Source organism: Rhinoderma darwinii, chromosome 3, assembly GCF_050947455.1.
Source record: "Rhinoderma darwinii isolate aRhiDar2 chromosome 3, aRhiDar2.hap1, whole genome shotgun sequence".
Classification (NCBI taxonomy): Eukaryota; Metazoa; Chordata; class Amphibia; order Anura; family Rhinodermatidae; genus Rhinoderma; species Rhinoderma darwinii.
The window spans coordinates 325,649,666-325,672,640 of record NC_134689.1 but is presented as its reverse complement, the minus strand read 5'-3'; the positions used below and the strand labels follow the sequence as shown (position 1 = coordinate 325,672,640).

Sequence of the window (22,975 nt, the reverse complement as noted above, 5' to 3'; positions counted from 1 at the left end):
CTCCCTGTAGATAGTGCCGCCATAGAGCCCTCAGTAGATAGTGCCCCACATATAGCCCCCTGAAGATAGCGCTCTAGATATAGCTACCCCTGTATATAGTGCCCTACATATAGTCCCCCTGTAGATTGTGTCCCACATAAAGCCTCCCCTGTAGATTTTGCCCCACATATAGCCCCCTGTAGATTGCGCTCTACATATAGCGCACCCTGTATATAGTGCCCTACATATAGTCCCCCTGTAGATTGTGTCCCACAAAAAGCCCCCTGTAGATGGTGTCCCACATAAAGCCTCCCCTGTAAATTGTGTCCCACATAAAGCCTGCCCTGTAGATTGTGCCCCAGATACAGACCCCCCTCCTGTATATAATGCCGTCCACACTTTTTAGTTGAAAACAAAATTTACATACTCACCGTGATCCCGTTCCCACACCGTCCTGTGTCAATGCAGGCCTGCTCTGTTCTGAGCATGTCTGCTGGGGCTGAGCGACGCCATCGCGCCGCTTGTGTCGTTAAAAGGCGCATATTGGCAGGGCAGAATGACTTCCCACGCCCATCAGCGCCTTTCAACAAGTTAAAAGGCGCTGATTGGTGGGACATCTCATTCTGCCCTGCCAATCAGGGTCATTGTAAGGTGCTGAATGGTCGGGCACGGAACGTACCCGGCCATTCAGTTAATATGCATGTAATTGTACCTGCGTTCTATAGACGCAGGTAGAATTAGTGCAGGACGGGATGGCGGCGGCTGGTTTCAGTTGCGCCGCCGCCCCCTCATAAAGGCAGCAGGGCGAACAGTGCGGCCTTATTCCCTCTCAGCCGCCCCTTCTCCCCATTAGCGGCGCTAGCGCGCTGGAATGTAGCTGTTTTTAAATTATGTGCGGTTCAGGGGGGCCATGGGATCCGGGCGGCCATGGGAGCCGTGGGCCCCGGGCGGCCGCCGGAACCGCCCATATGATAATCCGCCACTGCATCAATGTATTGAAATATTCTCCCCTAGAAGTAAGATCGGTCTTAGTTCAGGATGTGCACCAGGCCTGGTATTGATGCTACCTGTTCTTTCACCCACGTTGAGTAAAATAAGGAATAAAAGTGAGTTAATATTATGCAGTATGAAGCAGGTAAAGCACATTTTAAGATTACAGTAGAGTCACCGGGAATGCAACACTGGTGGTCACACAATGCATCGCTATTCGCTCGCAGTAACACGAGCCGCTGGTGATGTTTCCTCCTATCCGGAAGGTGTCGCTATTGCAAATCCCCTTAAGGCTTCGGATGTACTTGGTTTCGCTATCTTCCTTGTTGTCATGGAGAGAAGGCAGCGGCCGGCAGAAAATGGGACGCGGGATAGACCGAGCTTTGCTAACCACCCGGTGCTGCTTCAACCGAGGTTCAGTCATGAGGTGCCGCAGCATAGAGGGGCGCTCCCCCGTGTATTCTATCCGGACGGCGGCGCAGAGCTGACAGGACGCTGGGAGACTAGGTCGCCTCATGAAGTCGGGCGGCCTGGCTTTTTGCCACAGGATGGCTCCGAGCAGAGGGACGGCCACTTAGATTTTACACAGCATGAGTATCACGGTCATGAGCCGCAACAACGTGGAGGTCCCCGGGGTATATCGCAGCATGGACCTCTGCGGCCACAACTATTCCCACATGGAGGTACGAGGCCTGGCATACCTCACCATGGTCCTCTGCAGCCAGCCATTATACGGAACGATGGCTCCCTCCCAGACACTTCACAGCAAAGGGCACCCGAGCTTCTACAGGGTGCGATACAATATAATGCCACTCCACAGTCGCTTCATGCTCAGACTCCAGAGGCCGCCTTCCAAGGGAGACCCCATCAAATGAGACCTGGTGATAGAGCTGAGACCTCTGCTATGTCTCATCAGGGAAGTTCTAGAGAGAATGTATCTGACCACAGAGGAGAAAGTCAAGACGTAGCTCAGCAGCGAAACAGCCACGAAAATATATACTACCAGTCAGGAGAGCGACAGTCTAGTATACAGGACCGTGAAGGTGTCCACAAAAATATATACTACCAGTCAGGAGAGCGACAGTCTAGTATACAGCACCGTGAAGGGGACCACAAAAATATATACTACCAGTCAGGAGAGCGACAGTCTAGTATACAGGACCGTGAAGGGGTCCAACATATATCCAGTGACGCTATGTACTCCGAAAGGCCACCGCCTAGGAGTGAGCATGGCGCTTATCAGCCCGACTTATTCCATCACGGTGGTCCGAGCAGTTCTACAGGTCCTAATCCAGCAATATCTCCGTACTCTGGTATGGCAAAGCAATGTGATTCCCGATCAAGTGGTCCTCTTAGTGGCCCCCAGCCTGCAGGTTTCCATCATGACTTCCCCCACAACAGAAGTAATCTGCAACACACATACCAAGATGAAGGGGCCCAACGTGGTATGTCTTGTGGAGATTCCCAGGCCGGGATATATAATCTGAACACCCCAGCAGTGCCTGAGACGTTTAGCTACAGGGCACCATCTCCAGGCCTCCAGCAATACTCCCCACAATTACAGCCCGCACACACACAAAACACTCCTTATATTAATGACCCACAACAAGGCCACTATCATTTACCTCCTCTTCATGGAAGTCTCTCCAATCCTTCATACGCTCTCCACTCGCCGGTAGGTCCTGTTTTTAGCGGATCTCATGAGGAGGGTGATTTGGAGGTCTCCAGGCTCCAGAGACTGGGAAATCATCCACACCATCTTCTCAGCCAGCAGCAGTCTATCATACACCAAGATAGAAGACCAGATCTGGATCCTATTATGCCTACGAGAATGTCTGGTGGTAGATGTTTTGAAGTTGATTCTCCTTTTCCTCATAATGAGGTGCCAGATGGGCGAAGAGACCCAAACTTGTTGCTGCATCATGGTAGCCCATTTTTTTCCGAGCCTACTCCCACCACTCACATTGAGGACCACTTCATGCATTTAGATAGGAAATCTGATAAAGATAAAGGTGGGCCTGCAGATAAAGAGGTCTTTGTGCAGTGGCTTTCCAGCTTTTTATCATGTCGAAGAAAGAAACCTCCATCCAAGACTGATGCAGTTCAGGCCTACTCGATAGCAGACGCACGTGGGCTGATATATGGTACCCTTCGATTGGTGTCACAACTAGATTCCTTGTGCCAGGCTTTGGAAGACAGTAACAAGGAAGGAGAACCACGGGCATGTGATTATAAAAAAGCAGCTGATGTACGGGTAGATCTAGAGAGAAGAATGAAGGAGCTGGAGAAGCCTGGATATATCCAGGGTGTAAAGAGGAAACTGGATGGAGTGCGCAGGAAAAGGCTTCGCTGGCAGCGCAGGAGACTAGCAGAAGAGGAGGAAGAAAAGGCAGCAACAGAGCGTTCTGCGGAGAGGGAGGCCGGCATTGACTTGTGGAGAATGCAGTGTATCCAGAAGGTAGAGGAGAAGAAACGGGTGAGTGTCAATCTCTTGCTAAGGCTCTGTTTACATCTGCGCTAGATTTTCCATTAGTCTGTTTCTTGATGGGAACAGAAAAACAGAAGCGCTGGATCTGTCGCATGTCGGACACACATGGCTCCCGGTGGAACCCATTACTTTTAATAGGTTCTGTGGGAGTGCCGTCATTGTGTCTGTCGCTTTTGCTGCGCTTTTATGTCAGGCAGAAACAATGGAATCTGTGACCGGCTTCTAACGGAGCCTCGGACACCGATGTGAGCATGGCCTAAGGCTATGTACACACCTGCATTGTGGGTTTCTGTTGTTCTGCTCCGTCAGAGGGAAAACCGAAAGTGACGGTTCTGTTGCACCACGGATACCATCGGCTGACGGAACCCATTGACTTTAATGGGTTCCGTTTGGGTGTCCGTGGTTTTACTGGAGGAAATAGCGCAGCATGCTGCACTATTGTTTCCGGTAATCTGCCAGATGTTCGACGGAGACCCCTAACTGAACCTCCGACGCAGAAGTGAACAAACTAAGAGTACGAACCGCTTCAGTATCTGGTTTAGGGCCCCTTCAGACATTGAGGTGCGGTTTGAACTGCGTTGAGAGAAAAAAAACGCATGCTTTTCTTCTGTGATTTGTGTTTTTTTTTCATGTGCTTGCGTTTTTTTTCATCAACCGCAAAGAAAAATGTATCAGTTTTTATGCAGTTCTTACCACACCTCAACCGCAACATGTAAATGGACCGTTACTGGAAACAGGGTTTTTTTTTCTATCACAGCTGAAGCCACAGAATTTTATTTTCATTCACATAAACCAGGAACGGTTTAAGGATATTTTCCTGTTTTGGATGTTTTCTAAGTTTGTCTATTAGGGAATTGTATGTTACGCAATACCCTAATACGTATCTATCCCTCAAATTGCTACCCTTTACATGCCCATTCACATTGCATGTATTCTATGGAAGAAGAGAGTGGTCAATATGCACCTTTGCGCGTTACTATGGTCCCTTTTCTCTCTCCACAAGTGGCGCATGTATTAGAGTATGTTCACACGTGCACGTCCGTTACGGCTGAAATTACGGAGCTGTTTTCAGGAGAAAACCGCTCTTGAATTTCAGACGTAATGGCATGTGCAGGCGTTTTTCGCAGCCTCCATTACGGACGTAATTGGAGCTGTTTTTCTATGGTCTCAATGGAAAACGGCTCCAGTTACGTCCCAAGAAGTGACGGGCACTTCTTTGACGCGGGCGTCTTTTTTACGCGCCGTCTTTTGACAGCGGCACGTCAAAAAAAATGACCGTCGGCACAGAACATCGTAAAACGCATTCAAATGAATGGGCAGATGTTTGCTGTATTTTCGGCCATAATTCCAGCAAAAAACGCCTGAATTACATCCGTAAATAGTGCTTGTGAACATTCCCTTTTACTGACAGGAAAATCTACCGCTCATGTTCACTGGAATGTTCCTTCAAACTTCCCACAATTGATTTTAGTGTCTTAATCATGTTCTGGCCTTTTACAGGAGCGAGAGCTTAAAGCTACCGCTGACCGTGTGCTTGGGGAGGTGAGGAAGAAGCAAAAAGGGTGAGAAAAATGCTGGATGTCTTTGGAGAAACTGCGGAAGCTGAGAAAAGAAGCTGCTGGAAGAAAAGGTACGAGATGCGTTATTTACCTTCTTCCAGGTATTACTTTATTAACCCCTTCACGACCACCCCACGTAGATTAACGGGCTACAAAGCTGGTCGTTGTGCCTGCAGCCCGTTAATCCACGTGTGCTCCTAACAGAGCACACAGATGCTCCCCGCAGCCCGGCATCTCCCAGTACAGGCTGCTACTAGCAGCCTTAGTACTGGGGGAAAACATCGGGTTGGATCACAGCGGTGATCCGAACCGATTAACCCCTTAATTGCGGCAGTCAATAGTGACCGCCGCATTTAAGTTGTTATAGCAACATCGGCACCCCGCTACGCGATTGCGGGTGCCGATTGTTGCGTGGGGGGGGGGGGGCGATTGCTATGGCAACCGGAAGCCTAACAAAGGCTTCCTATCTGCCATTACGTTAGCCGATTAGGCCCCGCCCGGAGGCGGAGCCTGATTGGCTTGCTGTCAGTGAACAACTGACAGTTCTAATACATTGCACTACATGGGTAGTGCAATGTATTAGAACATCAAACAAACAGTTGGACCTTCAAGTCCCCTAGTGGGACTAAAGAAAAGTGTAAAAAAAGTAAAAATAAAAGTTGTAAAAATACAATAAAAGTTTCAAATAATAACACAAAACACAATCGCCCTTTTTCCTTTATCAAGTCATTTATTATTGAAAAAAAATAATAAAGCCATACATATTTGGTATCGCTGCGACCGTAACGACCTAAACTATAAAAATATTATGTTATTTATTCCGCACAGTGAACGCCGTAAAAAAAAAACTAAAAAATACTGACATAATTGCTATTTTTTTGGTCACTTTGTCTTCCAAAAATTGAAATAAAAAGTGATCAAAAAGTCGCATGTATCCAAATATGGTACCTATAAAAACTATAACTCGTCTCGCTAAAAATAAGCCCTCATACAGCTCCGTCAACGGAAAAATTAAAACTTTATGGCTCTTACAACATGGCGACAGAAAAAAATCCATTCTCTTTACATAAGTTATTTTATTGTGCAAAAAGTTGTAAAACATAAAAAAGTGCTATAAATTAGGTATTGCCGGAATCGGACTGACCCGCAGAATAAAGGTAACATGTAACTTATAACGGTGGTGAACGCTGTATAAAAAGAATTTAAAAAAATGTCAGAATTGCTGTTTTTTGGTCACCTTGCCTCCCAAAAAAAAAGGATAACAAGTGATCAAAAAGTCGCATGTACCCCAAAATGGTACCAATAATAACTACAGCTCGTCCCGCAAAAAAACAGCCCTCATACCACTACGTCTATGAAAAAATAAAATTAGTTAAGGCTCCAATAAGGAAATAAAAATATGCAGTTGTGCCGACCCGAGGGGAACATTTCTTCTGTTTCACGTGGCGAATTATCAAGGCCCCTAAAATTAGGGAACCAGGAAGGGGAGGGTCCAAACATATCTGCTGGAAGCGACGGTGCCCGTATTATACCAGGACAACACTTCTCAGCAAAATTCCTCAAACTGCAAAGGTGCGGAGTGTGGACCAAAAGGGGCATAAGAAAGGACGCCATATATCAGTGCGACACCGGCCTGTGCAGAAAGGATTGTGTCACAGCGTAACACACATCTATGGATTATTTTATTGTTTTTGTTTATCCCACTATACCACCTGACTATGCCCCTTATATACTCCGCCCGGCTTACATGTACCCGCACATTATAAACGGAAACACCAGTAAGACTCAATACAAAACTACTACAAGCAAAATCCACGCTCCAAAAGCCAAATGGCGCTACCTCCCTTCTGAACCCTACAGTGTGCCCAAACAGCAGTTTACTTCCACATATATGGCATCGCCATACCCGGGAGAACCCTTTTAACAATTTTTGGGGTGTGTGTCTCCAGTGGCACAAGCTGGGCGCCACATATTGGCATATCTATAGAAAAAAATCCCATTATCAGTCTGCAACATCGAGTGCACACCAATTTCTGCCAATCACCTGTGGTGTTAATAAGCTCACTACACCCCTAAGTGAATACCTTGAGGGGTGTAGTTTCCAAAATGGGGTCACTTCTGGGGGGGATCCACTGTTTTGGTCCCACAGGGACTTTGCAAATGCGACATAGCGCCCAGAAACCAATCCAGCAAAATCTGTACTCCAAAAGCCAAATGGCGCTCCTTCCCTTCTGAGCCCTACTCTGTGCCCAAACAGCCGTTTATGACCACATATGTGGTATTGCCATACACAGGAGAAGTTGCTTTACAAATGTTGTGGTGCTTTTTTTCATTTATTTGTTGAGAAAATGAAACCTTTTCAGCTAAAACTACGTCTTATTGAAGAAAAAGGATTTTTTTTTATTTTCACTGCCCAATTCTAATAAAATCTATGAAACCCCTGTGGGTTCAAAATGCTCACTACACCCCTAGATGAATTCTTCAAGGGGTGTAGTTTCCTAAATGGAGTCACTTTTTTGGTGTTTTCACTGTTTTGGTCCCTTAGGGGCTTTGCAAATGCGACGTGGTCTCCGCAAACCATTCCTGCTAAATTTGAGCTGCAAAAGCCAAATGGCGCTCTTTCCCTTCTAAGCCCTGCCGTGTGTCCAAACAGCCGTTTATTACCACATGTGGGGTATTGTTTTACTCTGGAGAAATTGCTTTACAAATGTAGTGGTGCATTTTCTCCTTTTAGTCCTTGTGGAAATTAGAAAAAATTAGCTAAACCTACATTTTCTTTGAAAGAATGTAGATTTTCATTTTCACGGCCTAGTTCCAATAATTTCTCCAAAAAACCTGCGGGGTCAAAATGCTCACTATACACCTAGATTTCCTCAAGGGGTATAGTTTCCGAAATGGGGTCAATTTTGGGGGATTTCCACTGTTTTGGCGCTGCAAGAGCCTTTCAGACCCGACATGGTGCCTAAAATATTTTCTAACAAAAAAGGAGGCCCCAAAATCCTCTAGGTGTTCCTTTGTTTCTGAGGCCGGTGCTTCAGTCAATAAGTGCACTAGGGCCACATGTGGGGTATTTCTAAAAACTGCAGAATCTGGGCAATAGATATTGAGTTGCGTTTCTCTGGTAAAACTTTCTGCATTACAAAAAAAATAGATGAAAAATGAATTTTTGCCTTAATTCCTGTGAAACATCTAAAGGGTTAAGAAACTTTCTAAATTCTGTTTTGAATACTTTGAGGGGTGAAGTTTTTTAAATGGGGTGACTTATTGAGGGTTTCTAATATATAAGGCCCTAAATTCCACTTCACAACTGAACTGGTCCCTGTAAAAATAGCCTTTTGAAATTTTCTTGAAAATGTGAGAAATTGCTGCTAAAGTTCTAAGCCTTGTGATGTCATAGAAAAATAAAAGGATGTTCAAAAAACAATGCCAATCTAAAGTAGACATATGGGTGATGTTAATTAGCAACAATTTTGTGTGGTATTACCATCTGTCTTACAAGCAGATACATATAATTTTAGAAAAATGCAAATTTTTGCAATTTTTCGCTAAATTTTGGTGTTTTTCACAATTAAATACTTAATGTATCGAGCAAATTTTGCCAGTAACATAAAGTCCAATGTGTCACGAGAAAACAATCTCAGAATCGCTTGGATAGGTAAAAGCATTCCGAAGTTATTACCACATAAAGTGAAACATGTCAGATTTGAAAAAATTGGCTGTGTCCTGAAGGCCAAAACAGGCTGTGCCCTGAAGGGGTTAAGATATAGTAACAATGGATTTTACCTGACGATATTACTTCTCAGGGACCCAGGTCTTGTGATTCTTACAAATGATACTCCCTCTTTGTGAATTATAGGAATCTCTTGTAATTTATTGGTGCAAGTGAAGCTGATGGAAATACCTTTTAACCCCTTAATGACCGCCGATAAGCCTTTTCACGGCGGTCATTAGTGGGCTTTATTCTACAGCGCCGCCATTCCATGGCGCTGCATTAGAATAAAGTAAACAGAGCAGGGAGCCGTCAAATCTCCCTGCTCTCAGCTGCCAGAGGTAGCTGAGGGCTGGGGGCGTCCCTGCTAGACCGGGTGAGATCGATATTAGTATCGATCTCACCCGTTTAACCCTTCAGATGCGGTGCTGAATAGCGTGCACCGCATCTGAGTGGTTTTGGAGAGGGGGAGGGAGCTCCCTCTCTCTCCCACTGACACCCGGCGATAAGATCGCCGAGTGTCTGTGTCTCCGATGGCAGCCGGGGGCCTAATAAAGGCCCCCAGGTCTGCCAGTAGTAAATGCCTGCTAGATCATGCCGGAGGCATGTCCTAGCAGATGCCTGTCAGTTTTAAACGGACAGGCAGTAATACACTGCAATACAAAGTATTGCAGTGTATTATAATAGCGATCGGAGGATTGCATAGTGAAGTCCCCTAGTGGGACTAGTATAAAAGTAAAATAAGTTGAATAAAGGTAATAAAAAAAAATGAAAAACCCACTTTTTCCCCTTACAAAATGCTTCACTATTAAAAAAAACACAATGAAGCAAAAAAGTTACACATATTTGTTATCGCCGCGTCCGTAACGACCCCCAACTATAAAGCTGTTACATTATTTAACCCGCACGGTGAACGCCGTAAAAAAATAAAATAAAAAACAATGGAAAAATTGCTGTTTTCTGTTAATCCTGACTTTAAAAAAATGTGATAAAAAGTGATCAAAAAGTCGCATCTACTCCAAAATGGTACCAATAAAAACTACAAGTTGTCCCGCAACAAAAAAGCCCTCATACAACTGCGTCGGCGGAACAATAAAACCGTTATGGCTCTTCAGATATGGAGACGCAAGAACAAATAAGTTTGAAAAAGAAGTGTTTTTACTGTGTAAGTAGTAAAACATACAAAATCTATACAAATTTGGTATCTTTGCAATTGTAACAACCCGTTGAATAAAGTTGTGGTGTTGTTTATACCACACGGTAAACGACGTAGATTTAGGGCGCAAAAAAGAGTGGTGAAATTTCAGGTTTTCTTCTATCCACCCCCCATAAAAGTTAATAAAAGTTAATGAATAAATGATATGTACCCCAAAATGGTGCTATTAAAAAGTACAACTTGTCCCGCAAAAAACAAGATCTTATACAGCTGTGTCGACGCAAAAATAAAAAAGTTTAGCTCTGCGAATGTGACAATGGAAAAATGTAAAAAATGGCTTGGTCATTAGGGCCCAGAATGCAAGTAGTGGGAAGGGGTTAAATATTCAATGTGATGTTTGCATTCTGGTAACTCTTAGATCAAGTGCTGTGTTTGCCAGTGAGAATCTTTTATTACAACCAATCATTAACCTGTTTTGTTTTCAGGCGTCTGTCCACCGCCGTCTGCTGATGAAACATTCACAAATCACATAATAAGGCTTCGATCAATGGTGCACAAGCGTAGTGCATTATATGACGCAGAAGAGAAGACCCTGAGGGTCATACTGGAGGGAGAGCAAGAGGAGGAGCGGCAGAGAGAAAAGGATAAGAGACTGAAAAAGGAAAAGGAGAAAACCTTGCAGAAGCAGCGAGAACTAGACTCCATATTGTTTGGCGACACAGGTTTGTGACAGTTTGGTCTTAAGATGTATTCTTTTAATGAGCGCATCCACCTCATAGATCAGGGGTCTCAAGCACGCCGCCCTTGAGGCTGTCATTTCTGGCCCACGGAACCGCTAGTATAGGCTCTGCCCTGGGACTCTGTGGAATCCCCTGACATCTGCGACATATGGACAGCGATTGTCTAGGGCTTCCCCAGAGCTGGACAGTGATGTCAGGAGCACAGCTGGAGTCCCAGTAGGAGCGCTACTAGCGCGCTGCCTGGGACTCCTGCTCTGGGGTTGCCCATGACATCTCTGTCCATATGTGAACAGTGATGTCAGGATCAGAGCTGGAATCCCAGGCGGAGTGCTAGAAGCGGCTCTACTGCAGAACTTCAGCTCTGGGCAAGCCCCTGACATAACTGTCCATATATGGACACTGATGTCTGTGGATTCCCCAGAGATCCAGAGCAGAGCCTATACTAGTGCTCTGCTCTGGGATTGCCCCAGGCATCACATACCGGTCCAGGAGGATCCCCTGACGTCACTGTGTATGGACAGTGACGTCCGGGGCTCCTCCAGTAGAGAAATCCCTGGCCAAAGCGTCAGCAACGCTCTGGCTGGGGAATCCACTCCTAGAGGGAGCCCCAATGGAGCTGTCTACTGATGGGGGGAGGTGTGGCGGCATCTGCAGAGGGCACTGTGGCGGCATCTTTTTCCTGCTCATCACATGACCTCCGACGTCACGTTTTCAGCCTCCTCCACTGTCGTGGCGTATACCTATCAGGTGGTCTCGGACCAGAGAGACTTCGGATGGTATACGACACGTCACTGATGACGTGTCGTTTCTGTGGGTGCTTGTTCTTTAGTGCCCGTCCAGCCTATGTAGTTGTTCATTGAGAGCGTGCCTGTGTGTGTTCAGTGATTTTGGACGGCACCTGCGTATGACTATCCCGGTCTAGGTATAATTTCTGCATCGGCACATTTATTTGTTTTAAAACTACATACACTGCCAAAGCCTACACATAGCGGAGGGGACGTAAGTGGAGAGAGACAGGAGATAGAAGAGGGTTGACGAGGGTTAGGGTAGACTGGAAGAGGTTTATAAACTTGAAAAGGGAAAGAAATGTAAAATGTGTGTAAACATAATGGGGGGATAACATTTGCTTACCATCCTGGAAGAATGTCAGCAAGGAAACACAAGTACAGGGAAGGATGTCAGCGGGGGCGAGCAAGGACCGCACACATGAACTCTTGGTAGGCTGTACATGCACGCTCATTACAGCCTGCAATGCATGCAGGGAAAATAAGTATTATCAGAAGGAAACCTCAACAAAGCGGACCTGGAGTGCATGTAAACAAACGGCGCTAAATTCAAAGAAAATATGTGATAAGTGGATTTTTTTTTTTATATACTGCTTTATTTATGTTGTCTGTATAAGGTGAAATGTATGAAAAACTTTTTGAAAATATGATGGTATCTCGGACAACCCCTTTAACTTGTTGCATTGCAGCAAACCAGTATTTGACCTATAGCTGCATTTGTTTTACGCTGATATCTGATCTTTAACCGCTTTCCGACATTTGACGTATCCATACACCAAAGTCGGGTAGGGGAAGTATTGAACGGGCTCACGGAGTGAACTAGCTCCATACGATGCGAGTGTCTGCTGTTTGATGCAGCCGACACTTCAGAGTGACGAGCGGCATCGCATTCGTTAAATTATGCGGTCAATAGCGACCGCAGCATTTAAATCGTTAGAAAGATGGGGGCGACCCCCTCTAGCAGCTCATCGCGCCTCCCTGCAAAGCAAACGCCAGGGGGGCGATGGTTGCTATGGCTGCCTGGGGGCCTAATGAAGGCCCCCAGGTCCGCCATCTTTGTGCGCCTATTAAGGTACATTAGTATTGCAGTATAACGTGCAAGCGATCTAACGATCGCTGGTTGAAGTCCCCTAGGGGGACTAATAAAAAAAAGTAAAAATTAGTTAGTTTTTTTTTGTGTAAAAAAAAATAAAATAAAAACTAAAATAAAAGTTATATAAAACCCCTTTTCCCATTTTTCCCCCCAGAGCATAGTAAAAAAATAAATAAATAAACATAATTGGTATCGCCGTGTCCGTAAAAGTCTGAACTATTGCAATGTATCATTATTTATCCCGCACAGTAAAAGAAAAAAAATTGTAACCGCCAGTCACCTAATCTCCCACAAAAAAATGAAATAAAAAGTGATCAAACCGTCGCATGTCCGGCAAAATGGTACTATTAAAAACGACAGCTTATCCCGCAAAAAAATAAGCCCTCATACCGCTTAATCGACGGAAAAAAAAAAGTTATGGCGAAACAAAATAAATTGTCTTTTTTACACTTAGGTTTTTACTTGTAAAATATAGAAAAAACTATATATATTTGGTATTTGCGTAATCGTATTGACCCACAGAATAAAGTTCACATATTGTTTTAATTGCACAGTGAATTCCGTAAAAACGGCGTGCAAAAAACCATGGAGGAATCGCTGTTTTTTTAATTTTCTAGCCCACAAATATTTTTTTTACCGTTTCCTAGTACATTATATGGCAAAATAAATGGTGCTACGAAAAACTACAACTCGTCCCGCAGAAATCAAGCCCTCATAGGACTATATAGACGGAAAAATAGACATTATGGCCTTTGGAAGGTGGGGAGGAAAAAACGAAAAGTAAAATCGGGAAGGGGTTAAACAGAACTTTGTGCTGCTTACTTTACTGTCAGGATAACGTTCATTATATAGTGAAGTAAACTGGTGTTTGCAATGTAATCCGTGATCAAGTGCTGGGATTATAATATAGGAAGATCCATTTTCCTGGTAGCTGGGCCCTGAAGTACAGGGGTACATAGGAATATATAGGATGTCAACAAGTGCGCGGAATGTGGTTTACTTACCAGTGGGTCATGTCTTCTGTTACAGAATCACGGACTGTATATATTCAGTATGTCGCATAGTGAAGAGTACAGCTGAGACATTATTCATAAGGAAGTCTTTCAGGCGCCATAATGAATGATCACAGTAGTTTATTTAACCCCTTCCTGCATTTTCACGTACAGTTACGTGAAAGAGATTGAGCTGGCTTAGGAGCTGAGCCAGCGACATCACCGCCGGGTGACAGCTGTATGTTACAGCTGGCACCCTGAGGTATCGGCCAGGACCAGAGCTAGCCTCCGATCCGACCGATTAACCCCTCACATGCAGCATTTAATAGAGATTGCAGCATGTGAGGAGTTTATAGCCACCGGCACCCCAGCAACATGATCGCTGGGTTGCCGGTGGCTGCAAAGGAGATCGGAGGCCTAATACTTACCTCCCGGTCTGCCAGTAACGGAATCCTATGCCCCGTCGTCGGGGCCCAAAAGGCTTCCGGTACCATTGGCGAGATGGCGCCGGCTGAGAAGCTGAGCCGGCGTCATCAGCAGTGTGTCCGCTGTATGTTACAGCGGGCATCCCACTGTAAAGGCAGGAACCGGAGCTAGCTCCAATTCCTGCCATTAACCCCTTCAATGCATCGATCCAATGCAATCGCTGCATCAAAGTGGTTTTTATGAAATCGGCAGCCTGCCATGCGATGGCAAGGCTGGCGACTGCTACTATGGCAACAGGAGGCCTAACAATGGCTTCCTATCTGCCATTTTGGAAGCCGATTATTCCCCGTCCGGAGGCGTAGCCTGATCGGCTTGCTGTCAGTGAACAACTGACAGTTCTCATACATTGCACTACATAGGTAGTGCAATGTATTAGAACATCAAACAAACAGTTGGAGGTTCAAGTGCCTTAGTGGGACTAAAGAAAAGTGTAAAAATAAAAGTTTTAAAAAATACAATAAAAGTTTCAAGTAATAAAATAAAACACAATCGCCCTTTTTCCCTGATCAAGTCCTTTATTATTGAAAACAAAATAATAAAGTCATACATATTTGGTATCGCTGCGACCGTAACGACCTGAACTATAAAAATATTATGTTTATTTATTCCGCACAGTGAACGCTGTAAAAATAAAATAAAAAATACTGACATAATTGATATTTTTTTGGTCACTTTGTCTTCCAGAAATTCAAATAAAAAGTGATCAAAAAGTCGCATGTATCCAAAAATGGTACCTATAAAAACTATAACTCGTCTCGCTAAAATCAAACCCTCATACAGCTCCGTTGACGAAAAAATTAAAACCGTTATATCTCTCACAACTCGGCGACAGAAAAAAATCCATTCTCTTTACATAAGTAATTTTATTGTGCAAAAAGTTGTAAAACATAAAGTGCTATAAATTAGGTATCACCGGAATCGGCCTGACCCGCAGAATAAAGGTAACATGTAATTTATAACGGTGGTGAACGCTGTATAAAAAGAACTAAAAAAATATGCCAGAATTGCTGTTTTTTGGTCACCTTGCCTCCCAAAAAAAAGGATAACAAGTGATCAAAAAGTCGCATGTACCCCAAAATGGTACCAATAATAACTACAGCTCGTCCCGCATATAAAACAGCCTTCATACCACTACGTCTATGAAAAAAATAAAATTAGTTAAGGCTCCAATAAGTCAGGAAAGAAAAAATATGCAGTTGTGCCGACCCGAGGGGAACATTTCTTCTGTTTCACGTGGCGAATTATCAAGGCCCCTAAAATTAGGAAACCAGGAAGGGGAGAGCCCAAACATATCTGCTGGAAGCGAGTGTGCCCGTATTATACCAGGACAACACTTCCCGGCAAAATTCCTCAAACTGCAAAGATGCCGAGTGTGGACCAAAAGGGGAATAAGTAAGGACTGTTTATTAGTGCGATACCGTCCTGTGCAGAAAGGATTGTGTCACAGCGTAACATACATCTATGGATTATTTTGTGTTTTTTTTACCCCATTATTATACCACCTGACTATGCCCCTTTTGTACTCCGCCCGGCTTACATGTACCCCCACATTATAAACGGAAACACCAGTAAGACTCCAAACAAAACTATTACCAAGCAAAATCCATGCTCCAAAAGCCAAATGGCGCTCCCTCCCTTCTGAACCCTACAGCGTGCCCAAACAGCAGTTTACTTCTACATAAATGGCATTGCCATACCCGGGAGAACCCTTTTAACAATTTTTGGGGTGTGTGTCTCCAGTGGCACAAGCTGGGCACGACATATTTGCCACTGAAATAGCATATCTAGGGAAAAATTTAAATTTTTACTTTGCACCTTCCGCAGCGCAATCATTGATGGAAAAGGCCAGTCGGGTGAAAATGCTCAGTACACCCCTTAATAAATGCCTTGAGAGGTGCAGTTTCCAAAATGGGGTCCCTTCTCAGCAGTTTTTTTTATTATTTCACATCAGAGCCCTGCAATTGTGATCCAATACTTTGTAAATTGCCAAATTAGGCCTTAATTTTACATGGTACTCTTGACTCCCCTCCAGCCTTGGATAGGATGCATCGTGTATCCCTAGTGTGAATGCAAATTTAATTTTATTTTTTTTGTAATGTATGTACAATTGCTGCCTGTAGGAATGTTTTGTTTGTTTGTTCTAGTATTGCTATGTTCCGTCTGTATGCACAATTTTAAAATATGTAAAATGTTTTTTCTATAATTTTCTACGATTTATTATATACTACATATGATGCGGCTACACGTCATGTTTGTGCAACAGATGTTACACATACAACTTGATTAGTTTTTAAGGCGGTCTGTTCAATGGTTTATAAGAAACGTGTGTTACACGCCTTGTATGCCCCGGAAGAAACCGATTCGGTGAAACCCAGGGTCGGGCTGACTTGGCGTGCCACGTTTTTAATCTCATGCTATTTTTTTTTAAACTTTGCGAGTAGAAATAAATACCTTATGCTTTTCCACAAGTTACTGACAGTGCTACTCTATTTGTCGTCTCTTCTATCGTAAGATTATTGGAAAACATCTGAAGAAGCCGGGGACGCTGTAGAACTACGAATCCCAGCCATCACTGACAACTTCTGCACCAGTACCTTTGTGTTTTTTTACCTTTCCTCAAGGTGGATTATAGAAAAAAAACGAGGACAACTTCAGTTCTATTGGACTCAGTTTATGGATTCTCTGGGTCGTCAGAGCGGCTAAGTATATATTTATCTGTGTATTTTTGCAGAGTTCTTTGGGATTACTCGTAAACTAAGCCAGCTCCGACCCTTTTGTTGAAAAAAGTGTGCGAAACACAAGTACACATATATCTGTATTTATTCATTTATTTCTGTATATTGAGAATGTCTGTGTCACGTTGGGTTCGTGGACCCACTGGGCCATACCGCCTTGGTGGTTTGGCAGCTGGCCAACAGGTCGCAGGTTACAGTCTATAGTTCGTATAGGGTACCGGTGGCAGCACATACAGTAGCAAGGCAGGCTCAGCTGGGACTAGACAGCAGGCAGACGTCAGGCGTGGAGTAGCAGGACAGGCGTGGTATACAGCACAGCACGATTTCAGCTCAGCACGGGATACAGGTTACAGGTACGGGAAACACTGGGAACTGGAAAACACTAGGAGACCATTTGTATAGACAAACTAAGGGTACGACGACAACGCTCAGGCGTGGGAGGAAGTGGCTGGGCCCTTCTTATAGTCCAGGGTACTTAAGGGCTAATTAACCATAAGTCCGGTGCATGCGCTGCACCTTTAAGAGCGGGCACAAGCGTGCGCGCCGACCCTACGGGACCCGGCTGAGGTGAGCGCTGGCGTCTTCTGAGGAGGAGACTGGGGCCAGTGCTCGCAGATCCATGGCTGCTGGCGTGAGGAGGTGAGTGAGCCTGACGACCCACAGCCATGGGCATGACATTCTGCATCAGCCCCTTCACTACATTAGACTAGAGCGAGGGTGGAACCATTAACCCCTTTACCTACCCTACTTTTAATTTAGGACTATTGCTCTGAGAAAATATATAATTTCTCATATTTATCACAATACGGTTGCTAGTTTAAGTAAATTTGGAATTATTCCAGCACTAAGGAATATTTACAACTTATTTGGCTGATACATGGGGTATATGTGGTGCAGAAAATTGTGCAGATACACCATATGTACAAAAAAGGTGCAGGGTGCATTATAAGTGGAGTTCTGGCACATATACGACTGTTCTAACCGATTATTCAGGTGTGCTATTTTAAATATGGAGCAGAGGTTTGCTCTAGAAATTAGGTGCAATATGTGTGTCATGTATGCCAAGCCCAGTGACACCCTCTCCCAGGAACAGATTCACATGATCTGCAAAATGAGCTAGGAATAGAGCACAAGCTTTTATAACTGTAATGAAGAGGATTCTGAAGGCCTGTAGCCCAGCAACAGCACAATACATATAAAACGACACATTTAATGTGAGCAGTTTGCAGCAATATAAACGTTATCCACAAGAGGGCGATATTGTATTGCCAAGCAAAAGTTACTACATGATATAGGGAGCTTGGAATGCATTTTTCAGAGAACACAATTTTGGTACAGTGCATGGAGCTATTTTGTATTTTACTGTTATTATAAGAAGTTGTCACGAGGGAGTTACAATCATTCTGTGTTTCAGATGGAGTATACTGAAAGTATCAGGAAGGCAAAAAAAAAAATCAGTACGGCATAGTCTGTGCCATCATCTCCAGGTGTCAGCTGTCTGTTGCCCCCCGAGAAACTAAATCGCCAGGGTGCCGGTAGCTGCAGTGGCAACCAGAGGCCTAATACTGGCCTCCCGGTGTGCCTAGTATGAAAGCCTTCTGTAGCCGACGGCAAGATGGCTCAGAAGCTGAGCCCGTGTCATCAGTGGCGGGTGCCTGCAACATGTTACGGCTGACGCCCACCTGTAATGGCAGGGACTGGAGCTAACTCTGATTCATGCCATTATCCTGTTAGACGCAGCCATCGGAAGTGATCTTAGTGGTTTGTAGCATATTGGCAGCCCTGCAATGCAATATTTTATTTTACAGCGCTCCCTCCCTTCTGAGCTGTTTTCTTCCACATATATGGCATCGCTATACCCGGGAGAACTCTTAAGAGTTTTTGGTGTGTGTGTCTCCAGTGGCACAAGCTGGGCACAACCACTAAAATGGCATATCTAGGGAAAAATTGCAATTTTTCCTTTGCACCATCCGCAGCGCAATCACTTATGGATAAGAGCTGTGGAATGAAAATGCTCACTAAGCACCTTAATAAATGCCTTGAGGAGTGTCGTTTCAAAAATCACTTCTCAGGGGTTTCTTTTATTATTTTACATCAGAGCCTCTGCAATTGTGAACCGATACTTTGTAAATTGCCAAATTAGGCTTCAATTTTGCATGGTACTCTTTCACTCCTGAGCCTGGTCACATGTCCAGGCAAAAGATTAGGGCCCCATGTAGGGCGATTCTAAAACCGGGAAACACTGCATAATAATTAGAGAGCTGTCTTGTTATGGTGGCACAAGCTGGGCACCACATATTGGCATATCTATTGAAAAATCTCATTTTTACTCTGCAACATCGAGTGCACACTAATTTATACAAAACTGCGGGGTTAACATGCTCACTACACACCTAGGTGAATACCTTGAGGGGTGTGGTTTCCAAAATGGGGGTCACTTTTGGGGGTTTCCAATGTTTTGGTCCCACAGGGGTTTTGCAAATGTTACATAGCGACCAGAAACCAATCCAGCAAAATCTGTAGTCCGAAAGCCAAATGGCACTCCTTCCCTACTGAGCCCTGCCGTGTGCCCAAAAATTAGTTTATAACCACATATGCGGTATTGCCATACTCGGGAGAAATTGTTTAACAAATATTGGTGTTCTTTTTCTGCTTTATTTGTTGAGAAAATGAAAAATTTTGCACTAAAGCTACGTCTTATTGGAAATTATTTTATTTTTTTTTCACTGCCCAATTCAAATAAAATCTATGAAACAGCTGTGGGGTCAAAATGCTCACTACACCACTAATTTAATTCCTCAAGGGGTGCAGTATCACAAATGGAGTCTCTTTTGGGCAGTTTCCACTGTACTGGTACCTTAGGGGCTTTGCAAAAGCGACATGGTGTCAAGAAACCAATCCAGCAAAATCTGTGCTCCAAAAGCCAAATGCCGCTTCTTCTCTTCTGAACCCTGCCGTGTACCCAAACAGCAGTTTATGACCACCTATGGGGTATTTCCGTACTCCAGAGAAGTTGCTTTACAAATGTTTGGGTTCTTCTTTTCCTTTATTTGTTGAGAAAATGAAAAATTCTGAGCTAAAGCTACGTCTTATTGAAGAAAAAGGATTGTTTTTATTTTCACTGCCCATTTCTAATAAATACCATGAAACACCTGTAGTGTCAAAATGATCACTACACCCGTAGATGAATTCTTCAAGGGGTGTAGTTTCCAAAATGGGGTAACTTTATGGGCGTTGCCATTCCTGCTAAATTTGATCTCCAAAAGCCAAATGGCGCTCTTTGCCTTCTCAGCCCTGCCGTGTGTCCAAATAGCCGTTTATTACCACATGTGGGGTACTATTTTACTCGGGAGAAATTGCTTTACAAATTTTGCAGGGCTTTTTCTTCTTTAGTCCTTGTGGAAATTCGAAAGAAATCGCTAAATCTACATTTTCTTTGAAAGAATGTCGATTTTCATGTTCACTGCCTACTTCCAATAATTTCTGCAAAAAACCTGCGCCGTCAAAATGCTCACTACACCCCTAGATAATTTCCTCAAGGGGTGCAGTTTCCAAAATGGGGCCACTTGTGGGGGGTTTCCACTGTTTTGTCCCCTCAGGATTTGCAAATACGACATGGCCTCCGAAAACCATTCCTGCTAAATTTGAGCTGCAAAAGCCAAACGGCGCTCTTTCCCTTCTAAGCCCTGCCGTGTGTCCAAACAGCCATTTATGACCACATGCGGGGTATTGTTTTACTCGTGAGAAATTTCTATACAAATGTTGTGGTGCTTTTTCTCCTTTAGTCCTTCTGGAAATGAAAAAAAAAATTATTGCTAAACCTACATTGTCTTTGAACGAATGTACATTTTAATTTTCATGGCCTACTTCCAAAAATTTCCGCAAAAAAACTGTCTGGTCAAAATGCATACTATACCCCTAAATAAATTCCTTGAGGGGTGTAGTCTCCCAAATGGGGTCACCTTTGGGGGGTTTCCACTGTTTGGTACCACAAGAGCTCTTCAAAGCTGACATGGTGCCTAAAATATATTCTAAAAGAAAAGCCTGTTCAAAATCCACTAGGTGCTCCTTTACTTATTTAAAATGGGGTGACTTTTTGGAGGTTTCTAATATATAAGGCCCTAAAAGCCACTTCACAACTGAACTGGCCCCTGTAAAAATAGCTTTTTGAAATGTGAGAAATTGCTACTAAAGTTCTAAGCCTTGTAACAACCTAGAAAAATAAAAGGATGTTCAAAAAATGATGCCAATCTAATGTAGACATGTGGGGGATGTTAATTAGCGACTATTATGTGTGGTATAACTGCCTGTCTTACAAGCAGATACATTTAAATTGAGAAAAATGCACATTTTTGCAATTTTTCGCTAAATTTGTGTTTTTCACATTTAAGTACTGAATGTATCGAGCAAATTTTGCCAGTAACATAAAGTCCAATGTGTCACGAGAAAACAATCTCCGAATCGCCTGGATAGGTGAAAGCATTCCGAAGTTATTACCACATAAAGGGAATCATGTCAGATTTGAAAAATGAGGCTATGTCAGAAAGGTAAAAAGTGGCCAAAGAGGGAAGGGGTTAAATACTGAATGTATCGACTATTTTACCATTAACTTAAAGTACAATTTTTTTACTACCAACTTGCACGTGTTTATGCGTATAGCCACATGTGTGCTGGCTAGCCTGATTATACGATGCCAGTAGTCAGTGGCGTAACTACCGCTGTAGTGGCTGCTACGGGCCCCGCGGCATGAGGGGGCTCGTGCTGTCCGTCGACACTGGGTCACCACTCCCATGCCTGGTGGCGTAGCTAGCAGCCGCTATGGCTACTACAGCGGTAGCGATACCACTAGGGCCCGTGCCACCCGGCCTCTAACATTTATGGCCTGGGCCCCCTCATGCCCGGTGGCATTGCTAGCCCTGGTGGTAGCAACAGCCAGATTCACTTGTATCTGCGTAGATACAAATAAATATTATAGGTTGCTGCTGCTTCTCGGAGTGGGCGGCGGCACTATTGAAACCAGCCGCCGCCACCCCCTTTTGCACTAATTGTACCTGTGTCTATAGCACGCACTTACAAAAACATGCATTAGCACTGAATGGACGGGCACAATCTGTGCCGACCATTCAGCGCCTTACAATGACGCTGATTGGCAGAGCAAAATGACTTGCCGTGCGAAATTAGCGCCTTTCAAATGATGTCATCGCGCCGCTTGCGTTGTTAAGGCCCAGCATTCCTGCTCAGAAGAGAGCAGGTCTGCATTGCCACCGGACGGCGTGGGAACGGAATCATGTATGTAATGTTTTGTTTTTTTCTAATTAAACTGTGAGTGGCTTTATGTACAGGGGGGTCTGTATGTGGAGATGTGGAGCACTATATAAAGGGGGAGCTATATGTGGGACACTATATACAGGGGGTATTCTATGTGAGGCACTATCTATAGGGGGAACTATATGTGGGGCAGCATGGTGGCTCAGTGGTTAGCACTATTGCCTTAAAGCTCTGGAGCCCACATGTGGGCACTCTCTAAAGGGGTCTGTATGTGGGGCAATCACTACAGGTGGCTGGTTACGTAGTTAGTATGGTTTAAAAAGACACCTGTCCATTGTTCTGGTGCTGTCTATATGTACTGAGCTTGGTTCTGGTGCTGTATTTATGTAGTGAGCTTGGCTCTTGTGCTGTATATATGTATGAGCTTGGTTCTGGAGCTGTAACTATATAGGATATATTTATAATAACAATTGCAGGGCAGATGGAATTGTTTTCAATTCATTGTATATTTAATGGGAACCTGTCTTGTAGTTTTAACCCCTTGAACCGCCACCATGCGGTAATACATGACCTGACTATTTCCAAATGTATGTCTTTTTTCAGATGCAGCAAAATCTATAAAATCAACTTTGAAAACGGCACACATTATACTCTGCCCGGCTTTATTGTTGCACCGCGTATGCCAGGGGAGTACAAGGCATCCGCAAGAGTTCGAGGAGGCTTGTAGTGATGTAGAACAGCCAAGGATTTCAATCAAAATCTGGGGAGGGGGGGGGGGGGCGCCATTTCAATTTTCAATTAGCAGAAAAGTTAGAATCGGCCCTGAGTGGCCTGCAGCCTAAAAGGTGCTGGGAAAACTCCATGCGCAGGCTGGCATGATTATGTCAATGCATCAAGCAGGTCTGCGCATGGGACCTGACCGGAGCCTGTGCAGCGCTACGTCCATCGCAAGAATGGGGTAAGGTAAGTACAATATATATTTTTGGTGGGGCTGT

At 44.2% G+C, this 22,975-nt stretch overlaps 1 protein-coding gene across 1 annotated transcript; it reads left to right on the top strand.

Moving 5' to 3' along the window:
- Positions 1 to 1,296: 1,296 nt before the first annotated feature.
- Positions 1,297 to 22,726, top strand: LOC142749808 (uncharacterized). Its single transcript, XM_075858279.1, has 4 exons — positions 1,297 to 3,445; positions 4,958 to 5,087; positions 10,367 to 10,603; positions 16,490 to 22,726. Exons 1-2 carry the CDS (start codon positions 1,301 to 1,303, stop codon positions 5,021 to 5,023), a joined length of 2,211 nt encoding a protein of 736 aa, XP_075714394.1. The 5' UTR covers positions 1,297 to 1,300; the 3' UTR covers positions 5,024 to 5,087; positions 10,367 to 10,603; positions 16,490 to 22,726.
- Positions 22,727 to 22,975: the final 249 nt, after the last annotated feature.

Bases quoted from the DNA above. Each gene is read 5' to 3' on its own strand.
- LOC142749808 (XM_075858279.1), top strand. From the start codon at position 1,301: ATGGAGAGAAGGCAGCGGCCGGCAGAAAATGGGACGCGGGATAGACCG. The intron at 3,446-4,957 runs GTGAGTGTCAAT...GGCCTTTTACAG, and splicing joins AGGTAGAGGAGAAGAAACGG to GAGCGAGAGCTTAAAGCTAC.